Source organism: Tyto alba, unplaced genomic scaffold (assembly GCF_018691265.1).
Source record: "Tyto alba isolate M040663 unplaced genomic scaffold, T.alba_DEE_v4.0 Super-Scaffold_2, whole genome shotgun sequence".
In the NCBI taxonomy this organism is placed as follows: domain Eukaryota; kingdom Metazoa; phylum Chordata; class Aves; order Strigiformes; family Tytonidae; genus Tyto; species Tyto alba.
In genome coordinates, this window is record NW_024881282.1 from 73,899,980 (window position 1) to 73,913,170 (window position 13,191).

Consider the following 13,191-nt stretch of genomic DNA (forward strand, 5'->3'; position numbering starts at 1 on the left):
ATTTATTTCTCTACTGTTTCACTAGGATTGAAAAAGTTTACCATCCATAACTAAAAATATTAATCCATGAAGGATAATTTAAAAGCTGTGTGTCATTAAAACACCAGATACAACTATTTTGAAAGCCAAATAGAATGACTGGGAAATCAATCTGGATGACACCTTAAGAAGTGTTTTCATGATAACAAGTGTTATTCTAGAACCAAATTAAATGTAACAAATGCATCTGTAAGTCCACTGTCCTGATTTTATTTCTACTTTGTTTTATTTGTTTCTAATAGACTAATTCTTAGGTTGTACCCAGTACATGTTATTAGGTTACTGTTATTAACATACTAACCATCATCAACAATGACTATTATTTATAAGATTATTGATTACTGTATTTTGTGCAAGGGACATTAGCTGAAAAATCATTAATACAGAATAAGGATGCTCAAAATTTTAAAAAGTATATAAAATTGAAGTCTTTGAGACAAATTTAGGAGCCTGATTAAACGATGTAATTTTACAACACATCAAGAGAACAAAACTTACTGTTTCTGATGCGGAAATTCTTTGGCTAAGGCTGTGTCCCTGCTTTTCCAGCTGTATAGTTCTCCAAGGAGCTACATCAAAAGCTCATGACACCCTCTACATCAGTAACCTGGTCTGGGCTGGAATAGAGTTAATGTTTCTTTTTGGTAACTAGAATAGTGCTGTGTTTTAGATTCAGCATTAGGTTTGGCATGAGAAGAATGCTGATAGCACACTGATGTTTTCAGCTGCTGCTGAGATTTCAAGGACTCTCCAACTCCCCATGTCCTGCCCGTGCACAAGAAGCAGGGAGGGAGCACGGCCAGAGTACCAGACCCAAATTGGCCAATGAAATATTCCATAGCAGGTAACGTCATGCTCACTATATAGAGGAGGGGTGATCGGGAAGAGGGGCTCTCTGTCACTTCTGGGATTGCGATTGTGGGATTTTGGTATTTCGGGATTGCTAGACAGGAACAGGCTGGGTATTGGTCAGTGGGTGGTAAGCAATTGCATTGTGCACTGCCTGCTTATATTTTCTATTACTGTCATTGTTTTCATTTTATTACCATTATTAAACTGTTTCTATCTCAACCTGCTAGTCTTCCTTTACCCCTACAGTTTCCTCCCCCATTCCCAGGTCTGGGGGGAGGGTGGGTGAGCGGCTGCAGGGTGGTTGGCTGCTGACCAGGCTCAAACCACAACAATCAGTGATACTTCTAGGTCATGAGGCTTTGCACAAAAGCCAGTAGAACATTGACACCTGGCTGGGCAAGCTGAGCTGCTGAATGTCCTGTCCCAAGAGAGAACTCAGGTAGAATATGCAAGCACAACAATGTGCCTTATAGATTCAGAGCTGGATAGATCACTACTACTACTCTACCAGAGTTTAGTTGGTATAGAAAGACATGATTTATTTGATACCTGGACAGGGGATTTTACCCTATACTACCACAAGAAATGAAGAAAGTGTCTTAAAAAGAACAGTAATCTTCACCTCACAAACAAAGCAGCCATTTTGTTTGTTTCTTTGGGAGAGCAAGGTGAAATCTATTTTATTTTAATAAGAGCTCTATCAGCACTGATAAACATAAGGGAACAAACTAAGTCTGGATGTAGCTTTTGACTAGGCTTGATAATGTTTGTAATGATTAGGTTTTTTGAAACAGTACATTGAAAGAAAACATGATTTTCCTCCTGTGGCTTCAGAATGACAACCAGCTGGTCTGTTAGCGGCGGGGGGGGAGCTGCTGAAGGTTTGAGGACCACTTACTGCGCAGAACTCTACAACAGAGCTCATGGAGTAACTAACACTACTAAGAGGCTGTATCATCTCCATGGCATTTAAGTCACCAGTGACAGTTATTTTATAATTTTGCCTTTGCAGATGCTTGTTTGGCCAAATGCCGTATCAACATAAAGAAGATTTTTCTGATAAAGACTCTACAAGATCTTTCTCTTATGTAGTCTTATTACTCCTTGTTATTCTCCAAGGATGCAAGAAATACATGTTAAAGCTTCCAAAATATCTAGCTATGGCAGCCCTTGCTTCATAACTGTATCTCACACCACATCTCCTCTGAACATCAGATATGCATGCCATTACATTATATGGTGTACTGGTTGGATGAAAATAGTTATCATGAAAGGAGTTCTAAATTTTTATTTTGACCATCAATGATTCAATACAGTTAAGCTAAAAAAGTATGTCCAAAGTCCTTAGAATCCAAATGACATGTTGGTGTTCACTTCCAAAAACCTGCATGAAGGTAAGGCTTTTAACATGATGGGAGAAAAACATTTCCTCTTATCTTCCACTAATCTGGGACAGAAGAAATGACTTAATATTTTTTTAGTTTCAAAAGGATTCAGGTCCTGAATTTCATTGATTTACAAATGCCTAGAGTAACTTGTTAGCTCATTCCCTATTCTAACAAGTCAAACAGGCTAGAAACTTCTGCACAGAAATATTCTTTCTGTTCACCAAGTCTTGGCCACATTTTTCGCTCCTGATCTCTTCCAGAGAAAAACAGAGCCGACTATAAAGTTAACTGTTTGACAGTCATTCCTGTAAACCAGGATAATTTCAATTGCATACCTCTTCAAGGCTGTAACCCTTATGTTCCTGATCTTATTGATATATTTGGAGGTGTTTTGATAGGAATATGTTATTAATTGGTAAGTGGAAGGGGATATCTGACTTTGAAATATACATTAACTTTTAGCACAATTTATCTATTTTAAATATGAGAAGGTCAGTATGGCAAAATATGTGATTAAGTATCAAGATGTAAGGAAAAGCCAGCTACTAAAATGGTAGCACTTGATGTAGTATTCAGATGCAAAAGAGACGTCCACTTCATTCCTACCATACCACTATAAAATTCAGTCTTATGCAGTAAAATGAAATTAGAGTTTATGGACAAACTTCTACTTCATTCTTCAAAGCTCTTTAAAAAATCAAGTCATATTGATGATACTTATAATGGAATATACCAATTAAACAGATGCAGACTCAAAACATAAATGAAATCAATACTGTAATCCCAATCTGTCACAGTTAAAGCTGTCAAGATTTCCATTAAATCAGTATTAGTTCTAGACACCACAAATCAATTACAATGAAAGTTCTGAACATGATGTATTTCATAAGCATCCATTTATGGAAGAGCCAATGTTGTGCCTATTGCAGAATCAGTGTCTTCTTCCCCTTGCCTAACTAAATGGAAGAAAAACAGGGAGCTAAAAAAAAAACCAAAACATTTTGGAGGACATACTTGATGGGAAAACAGACTGATAGATGACAAAATCTTCTCCTCCCTCTTCCTTCAGAATCTGTCAACTGGATTGCAACTGATATGTAGTAGTATTAAATGAGATGAACAAAGGAAGGGAGAAGCCAAGAAAATGACTGAGTCAGCCTCCTGGTCATGTTTACAAAACTGTATAGGTTGCAGAAAGAAAGGTAACATTTTATACAAGTACTTATACAGTTTTTACTGGCATGTACATAGAAGTAACTGTATGAATCACTAAACAAGATTCTATATAAAATAATTAAATTGTAAGTATTACTGCTCATACTTTTAAGTACAGAGCATTCTACTGAATTATACTCTTTTTATATAAAAGAGAGGAAAAAAGTTTAGGCAGTAATTATTAATATCACAAGTCTTCTTTGACTTGCAGTTACAGAGATAAATACAAAATATCAACAAGAACAACAAAGTATTATTTGTATTCAAAACTTCTATTATTTGTCTATAGAATGTAGGTAATTGGGTTTATTAACTTGTACTGTAACATCTATGTGAGCAATGTCATAAACCACCCTAAAAAGATTACATATGCATCCACTATATTATTTTCTTAACAAATTTAGGTATAAAACTTAATTCCTCAGTTTCTCATGCATCTATGGACAATACACTTCAAAGAACAAAGAGCTACCCTAGAGGTAAAAATGGTTTTTTATGCATTCATGTATATGTATATATATATATATATGTAATTCAATACACACTTTTGGCAAACGTGGATGGATTGCCATTTTCTCCTTCTGTTAAAGTCCACAACGGGAATGTTTCTGTGAAAGTCAACAGTAGTCCTAATAAAAGTAACCTGTTTCTCTCAAACTCTAGGATTCTCTACTAAAACCAGAATACCTGCACAAATCAGAAGGGCTCCACAACAAACTGACCATGACCGTTCATATAGAAATCACATTCAGAACCTTGATGCTCCAAGTACTCTTCTGTTATCTCATGTAGCTGTCTGCCTGTTACTCACAGTGATCCCAAGCAGATCTAACAAGCCATACTGATCATTGGAAATGACTCAGAAACAAAGAAATAACTGGTTTCCTAACCCTGAAAATCTAGGGGCCTCATGAACAGCTTGTCAAGCAAATGTGCCGATAGAATTCTTGATAGCATATATAGTCAACATATTATTCAGATGTTAAAGATGCACTAGCACCTTGACAGCATGCCTGACCTATATTCAGAAGTTTTACCTTTGCTAAACTGTAATAGATTCTAATGCAGTCAACAACTAAATTCAATGCTATGTGAGAAGAAACTGTAGGATCCAAAGAGTGCAAACAGAGGCAAGAATTATTCCAGCAGTAGTGTTTCCAGTTAACTGAACTGGAGATAAGGATAGCAATTCCAGAAGAGCTTGATAACTTGCAATCCTGGAACAAAGTGTAGGGGTCCTGAGCACACTAAAAAGCCTTTTAATATCTCTAAATGGACTAACCTTGGCCCTCCACCACACACGCCCCAGTTGGCTCAGGAGCTCCATTTCAGCTCAGCCTTCAGTCCCTGCCTGAGCTACGTCAGAAAAGTATGTGTCTCCAGCTCAGCCAAGCCCATCCCTGGCCATGGACTCCATTAACCCAGATCCCGACCCATGGACTGACTTCCTGGCTTGGCCTCCTTGCCTTGTTCACCATAGGCCTGCTCGATAATTGCTGGACCTGATCCTGACCCAGATCTGGGGTTTTCCTTTCCAGCCTGATCTTGGTCTGCCTCATCACCACAAACTTCCCTGATGATCTGGACTCTTAATTAAGCCTGGCCACCACCTCTGAGCTTGCCCTGATTGCCTTTCCCACATACTGTACAACTGGATTTGGCTAGTGAGATCCTGCCTTGCCAGCCCTGCCACCCAGCTCTGCTCCCAGCTCCCCAGCCATTCTGGGCAGGGATGGCTGCTCCCTGGACCCAACTCTTTCCCTCCACTAATGTGTCCCACTACTTATACACCTCAATGATGGGCCTATACAATTCCCTCTGAAGGTCACCTACAATCCATAATGCATAGCATAAAACACTGTAATATCAAACAACCAAATCTGAAATGTTGCAGAGTCTTTGCATCCTATCCAAATGAGAAAATATGTTCAGCCACCAAAGAGCGAGCAAATAAGCAAGTCATATCACGAATTTCTCCAAAGATACTGAATGAGAATTTTAAAGAGAATACTTCTACATCCATGTTAAAAATCCTAATTAAGCATTACAGTCTAAGGGAGTATGTATAAAATCTTGCATAAAATATTCTTGTCAGGTTTAATCTTAATGAACCAAAAGACACAATGTTTTGAGATATGTAACAGACTGAATTCACCCTTAGCAAAAATATTTATTTTCCTGGATGAAGATCAAACAGCAGTGAATTTGGATTTTCTAATTTTAAAATCTAGCTGTTTCAGAGAACTGAAACATCAAAAAGCCTGTTAGTCCTTAAGAGAGAAAAAAATTACACTGCAGCAGCCCATGGGTTAGGGTCAACAGTTTGGAGTACATCTTAACAATGATCCATTCCCTCTACAAGTTATCCATTCAATATGGATTACAACTTCAGGGTGCGGTTTTTCAAAAACCTTGAATGCAATGGCGGTCCAGATAGTTTAGTGACAGTTTCTCTGTAGCTAACAATTATGACTGGGTGTGTCACTTTAACTTAATTTACTTAAATGATGCATGTGTTAGAAATAAACCTTAAGCACATTCTCATCTGTAGGATTACCACTGCTGGGAACAAAGGCAAGGCCCAAAAGCTACTGCCCAAACACATCACTTCTTTTTTCATTTCAGCTGAAGCGTGGTTGAAGTCTGGCACAAAAAAAGTAACTTGTCTCTTCACAGGTAATCAATGCTCTAAAACAAATGTGGAACGTATATTCAGACTGCATGCCTCAAAAATCCATATTAAGTGCCTAGGAATGTATAACAATTTCTATCTATCTTAGAGAAGAATTGTGTTCTGGCAGGGAGGTTAAGAGCCAGGAATTTCTGAGATCCAATCCCATTTCCAGGCATGTTCCAGGTTAAGCCATTTAATGCTTCTGTCTCTACTTCCTTTGGGAAAATGATAATAAATGAGAAATTGAACATGTTATAGATTTACATAATTAGTATTGAAAAAATGCCTTTGAAGAAGAAAGGCTCTAAATAAATGCCAATATTAAAACCAGCAAAGGTCAGTGTAATCAGAAGAAATAAAACAGCATTTTATTGATTTAATAGTATGCAGGTAATTCCCTTTTGGTTAATCAAATTTTCACTGGTTGATCAGATGTCATTACTTAATCTTAGTGTTTTAGTACCAACACAGATTCCAACATTTTAAGTGAAGTTCCATAACTTAACTTATGTCAATAACGATCTGCAGGTTTTATGTAGGAAAGTACAGGCTCTAAAATGAGGAAACAATACAGCTCTTTACAGATACTACTTAGAGTCATCATATGCAAAGTAGATACACAAATTATTAGTGAATTACAATGAGATTGTGAAAACAAGAGAAGTTCGTTGCCAATCACATACCCGCCTTTAATATAGTCAAGGAATGAAACTTCTGTTTCAATTAGGAAGGAAAGCAATGTTACCTGAAAGTAAATAAAAGAGAGTCAGACATGAACTGTCATTTCCCAGTTGAACAAGTAGAGACATAAGCACAATGTTTTTGGACCTTTATCCTTAAGATGTATTCTCCTATAATATTAGGGAAAAAGGAAGTTTAAAAAAAAAATTATTAAACCATTTCAATAGTCAGCTCTTGAAAGGGAAGAAACAAATTTGGAAGTCTACTACAATTGTTTTGTTTTTTTGAAGCAAAAGGTAAGGGATGGAAGATTGTATTCCAGGGCAGGTTACCACATGTATGTCTTCTGATCACTGTGCACTACATCTACACATGAATATTAAAAGCTAGATGATAATGCATCTATTCTATGAGTACTTCAACACTGTTTAAAGAACTCAATTACAATTATTTATGTCATTTCTCAACTCACATTAAAAGTGGCACTGCGTATTGACACAAGCCAAGAATGCAAAGATCTAGTAAATTATACATACGTACGAAATATATAAAAAAATGTAAAGTAGAATATATAAAAAATGCAAAGATTAGAAATTTCTTCAGACCCAGCTTTTATCATTCTGAAATAATATAGGTCCAAAACAAAGACAGTGGTCTAAAGGTGTTACTGGCATTTCCAGCACTTGAGTCACAGAAGTATAAAATCAAGTGGAAAAGATCCAGAATTTAAGATCTTCATGCACTGCACAACACTTATGAAGCAAAGAATACAATCCAAATTGGTTTCTTTTTATTTATGAAGTGACACAAAACTCTCACAACATAAGTGCATCAGGCAGTCAGCAAAAATTGATGAAGTAACTACTCAAAGAAAATTCACTGATAATGATGAAAGGAAAAAAAAGAGGATGAAAGTTCATCAAAAAATCTGATTTGCCTCCAACTGCAGAAAAATATAAAAAATTTAAATATTCCTATGCTGTAAACTTGGACTCAGAATGAGGTTATAGGCAGCAATTCTGCCTTCTATCATACTTTCTTTGTCACAGGTTCTCTGTGATTCTTAGTGACTTGCAAAGTTTAAAACCATCAAATTAAGCTTCTAGTTGAGAACAGAAGACCGTAACAAACTTCTACCAGATTACTGGTAGCATAGTCTTGCATGTAAGACTGAAAGTTCTATGCATTTTCCCACTGGATACAGTCATTTTAATGGTTCATCTGTTATTACAGCTGATTATCTTGTTCCTAATTGGTTTAAGCAAATGTTTTCAGCGAATCTGATTTTTGAGTTAAAAAACAGAAATAGACAATACAATTTCAAAGTGGCCAAAGTGTTTACTTCCATGGTAGACAATGCCTACTAATGTTCTAAGTTTTATACAGTGAATTTTAAATTTCATTACTTTGATTTGTTCAAAACTAATCATGTATTCTGAAACATTTCTCCTAGCTTGTCTGTCTAAATTTCAAATGACCCCTTAAGTAGTAATGAACTGAGATGGCTACTGTATGTATGTATGTAGTCCTTAAAAGCATCAGTGAGATAGCAGTCAATGATCTATATCCACTTTACTTAAAGTTTTCAAGAAGGCAACTTCCTATTAGTGAGAAAGATGGTCTTGGTGTCTGGTTTGAAAATTTATAAATCTGTGGAATAAAGAATATCTTGGGTCAATGACAGGGAGAGGATAAACAAAACTGCATGCAAACACATAGGAAAGTGTCAATTTGGAGAAGCATAAGGGAAGTCTGCAGGAATAACAGAAGCAAGGGCAAATAAGGACAAAAAGGACTTGATAAAGAAATTACAAAAGCAACGGTAGAGAACAGTGGTAAGAAAATTGTTAACAATTGTTTATTGGAAGTTTCCATGTAATTTAAGACAAAGGATAACAAGACACAGTTGATTTTGTCTGTCCAAAGGTGAGTGAAATACATTGTTTCAAATGCAGACAGATGCACATGAAGGTGTTAAAATACTTAAAACCAAAATCAACAAGAAAATTGAACATGTAAATGCATGCTTTGCTCCTCTGTACCCTAAACCAGATTTCATACCTACAATTTTGAGTACACTTACTTTTAGTATTGATTTAAAACAATCACTTCTCCTAAGTTTCTGACTCACTAATTTAGCATAACAGAACTTTATTTTAACATGCTAAATTGTAGTAAAAGGAATATGTTAACAAAAATTATCTAACGAATCAGACCTTGTATAGAAAATTTTCATGGACAAGCTGCTTCTGCCTATTTTTCACAATTTAAAGCAGAAGTACAAAATAAGTGTTTGTTTTTCTGCTGATGAACAGACTTATACAAGTATGTGAGAAAGACAAAACACCCCTTCAAGGCTACAGTTCAGAGTGAAAGTAGCCCTACTGACTTCAGTGGAACTGTTCATATGAAAAAAAAATAAAATGCTGGATGTGTTTTCAAAAGCCATCTCTTATATCTAATTAGGTTTTCCAATATACAGTTCTTGAACATTTATCTTCATTTTCCTGTAAATGATGCTTTGAACATCATGAATGCCAGAACACGGAAGCTGAGAAAGTGCTGAAGGGAATTATTTGCACTGCTACCAAATGGTTCATAAAACAGAATATGGAATATGAACAAGAGGATATTAAACTCACATACCAAACTATATTAACAGATCTTTCAACACAAATTTACAAAAACCTATTGGTAATAAAAAATGTTGACTCTTTTTGGTTTAGTCATGATAAGCATACTAGCTTTTATTGATGCTAGCTCAGCATTTAAAAAGAAAATTGATTTTTAAAAGTGCAGATATGTTTCAGATAAAAATTAATAGTGTCCAGTCTAACAGTTTAAAGAATTTGACCGAAATTTTGGTATAACTCATTTTGGAAATCATTAGCAACTTAACAGCACATTTGGGACACAGCTTTTATCAGACTCCTCAAATTAAAAAAATCTGAAAACAAATGCCGTATAACAGTAAATAGTTTATTGTTGTGGCCTTCACAGAAGGTTCTATTCTAATCCTGTTAAATTACAAGTCAATTACACTCTGTTTCAAGAGAAAAGCATCCAGTAACATAAAATATATTTACTTACTGTTCCTGAATTAATATACTTTTTCTTTTTTCCTTTTTTCTTTGGATTTATTACCTAGAAACATAGATACAAATATTAAAGCAGTATGATTTATGATTTAACATAAAGATAAGTGTTAAGATACTTTCAAGGAAGAAAGTAGGATATTTTCAACAGATTCTAAATTTATTCAGAATACTGTTTACTTATGCACCTCAATGCTGGGATATATGCATATTTGAAAACTGGTGAATTTATCTTCATGGTACCTGCTGGGTAAGCCAATGCTGTTATTCACATTTGACAAATAGGGGACCAGGGCAACAGAGGTGAGAGTGTTCATTAAATCTGAGTACTCAGTGAAACACTTCCTTAAATTTTCACAAGATTCTGCATTTTTCTGTGTTCCTGATTCCAGTGTTTCAGTGTACCATGTCACCACTTCTTCATCTCACAACGCACCTCCTCACATTCCAGTTAATCTGTTTCCATCTTCTCAGTATTATCTGAGAAACATGAGAGTTGTTCTACTCCTAGTTTCTGTATTTGGTGCAATGACAGGATCTGGCTGACAGGAAGAGCAATTGAGGGGGACAGATCATACTGTGACAGAATAGAAATTGGTCAGTAATTTGATGAAAATGGCATAGACCACCACCTGACTGGCATACAGGAGTTGTGGGGGCTCCAGGCACTCCCTATACAGAAGAATCTTCATGGAACTGGACTACATAACATTAAAAAGTTTTCTTGAATGTCTTGAACCCATACATATAAAACTTCTCAATGTAACCACCAATAAAAATTGTTTCCCTTCTGAACACATACCCATTCAAAGGCAACTCTCAGTCAGTTTCATTACATACACATTAAAATGTACTCTTGCTTTTTTATAAATTGCACATGGTATTGGAAGCAAAACATTATTTTGTTAATTAGGTCGATCAACTATCTCCTATATAACTAGGAAACTCAAATCCTTGTGGCTTACTGCCAAATTTTACTAAACTACTCACAGATGTTCTGTGAATGACAAGGAATGAAAACATTCTCAATTGAAATCTTAGTCACTTAACTGCTATAAAATATTTAAACAATTTTGCCTGAAAACGGGAAAAATAGTAATACATGTCTTCCAAAAATTCTCTCCCCCAACCAAAATGAAATTACATTTAAAGATCATATTCCTTGCACAACACAGAACAGCTGTGAAATGTAAGGCAGAAAGAGATGACTAACATTTAAAGTCTTCCCAAACAGATTAAATGAGAGTGACTCTTTCCTTCCCTCCAATATGCCACACAGTTATCCAGTGTTATTCAAAGCTTTTACTGCCTTATACATAAGCCCTTTAACACTTAAAAAACCACAAATAACCTCTGTCCCTCCTATTAACAGTGTCTTAACTGGTCAGCAATGGATTAAATCTATAATGGTGGTTTATAAACAATGCAGTAATTCTTGTTGAACCAGAATCTTAGCCAGAAAGTGACTCCTGCTGACAACCACCCAGAAGAGGAAGATGAAAGTATCAGACTGCCTGCTTGCCCTGTGGCCCCTCCACAATCCAATGGTCAGGCCTGAGTTAGTAGGTGTGCAGTCATTAAATGCCAAAAACTAGATTTATCTGAACCTTCTGCTTCAGGCAACTTGACAATTGGCTTCTTAAAAATTGCTAGGAAATGCACTAGAGCTTGGACTGAAATATCATGGCAAACAAGGCATCTACTTGGGATCAAAGATTAATTAAATGACAGGTTGTCTCTCTCCTACAATTCCAGGTACTATAATTATTATAGTATTTATGTGTTTTTTTTTTTTTCTCAAATTTCAGATAGCTTTATAAATAAAACAACATTTTTTAGTCTCTGAAACTCTTACACCCCTGCAGTAACCTAGGAAGCTACATGAACTCTTACCTATTAAAAGAAGGTCAATTGAAAAGAGTTTGTTATAGCAATGCTTCTAATCTGAAAATATGGGACACTCACTGAAACATAAATTTCTCTACCTGCCTTGGGTCAGCCTGTAAATGCAAAACAATTAAAAAGAATGTGTCCAGTCTCTTTTGTTCTGATATTGCACAGACTGATCAAATAGAAGCAGTACCAAAGTACAGAGGATAGCAATCATGAGGCAACCATGAGATGCTCAGGGAAGGTATGCTACTGCTGGGAGTAAGATACTGACACTATATTTAAGAATCTGCAAAATGACTTGAGATGTTACAACAGACTATTCCTGGCAGGGTGGGAGTCATGTCAGTGATACAACAGGAGAAGACATTTTCACTGCACATTGTAATCTGTACTGTGACACTATCCATAGGAAACTGCTGTAAATTACTGTAACTCTGAGGTTGATCTTGGACCTAAATAAGAAAAAAAATCCATTGTTTTCAGTTATCTTTGTCCTGCTTTGCACAGCAGCACCTTTGCTCATCTTCAAAATAAAAGTGCAGCACATAATCAGAGCACTCTCCTTCCCTACCCTGCATTTGTGCTTGCTTAAACCATCATATTTGTGATCATCTATATTAGGAATATAAAATTTTACAAAATACAGAAGTTTAATGGCATTAGTCCAAGACTAATTAAAGGACAGTTTAAGGAATAACAGACCTGTGCACCATACAAAAAAAAAAGGCTATAAACACATAGGCTTGCCTTCTCATTATTAGCAAGAATATCTTTCCATGAGGAAGAAAAAACATATTTCAGCTCTGAGACACCATGCATGCAAACGGCATGATGCTGAAACTCATAGTGCAAACAAAGAAACTGACCTAAATCCTTCAAAAACCATACCTAAAACCCGGAAGAAAGTCTTAAGTATTTATTCTGAGGGACACAAGAGGCCTTGAAATTAAACTGTCTACCAAGATAACAATGACTAATTAGCTGGATTTGTTTTATATCTGAATGACCCTTAGGAGAAGCAGAACCGAAAGAAGTTCCAACCATGGGATTACAATTTCATCAATGAAGATCTTGCAGACAGGCTGGTCAGGAATTTCCCAATCTGGACACAAAATGCGAGTCTAAATTCAGGAATAGGCTCTTCTACCAGAAGGGACAAAGAGGGAATAGAACTGCAGTCCTCCAGACAGCTAATCATGGAACCATCCCAAAAGCAACTACAGCCCATATGAATCCGTAAGTCACCAGGTGGCATCCCGTAGCAGAAGTGCCTGTATTACCTGCAGTACAATTTGAAGGCAAGTTAGCTACTAATTTGAAAGAGGACATGCTCACACTAACAAGGCTATGTTAA

At 36.1% G+C, this 13,191-nt stretch overlaps 1 protein-coding gene across 3 annotated transcripts in view; it reads right to left on the reverse strand.

Annotated features, from left to right (window-relative positions):
* The window catches only part of CPNE8 (copine 8), a 108,389-nt gene that overhangs the window by 23,292 nt on the left and 71,906 nt on the right, over positions 1-13,191 (reverse strand). For 2 of the 3 annotated variants that reach the window (XM_032996327.2, XM_042793286.1), the window contains exons 12-13: positions 9,940-9,993; positions 6,852-6,913 (exon numbers count right to left, since the gene is read on the reverse strand). In XM_032996327.2, the coding sequence (XP_032852218.2) occupies positions 6,852-6,913; positions 9,940-9,993 (116 nt within the window). Of the gene's footprint in view, positions 1-537; positions 568-6,851; positions 6,914-9,939; positions 9,994-13,191 lie in introns of those variants that run through there. The other variant, XM_032996328.2, reaches the window with a different exon arrangement.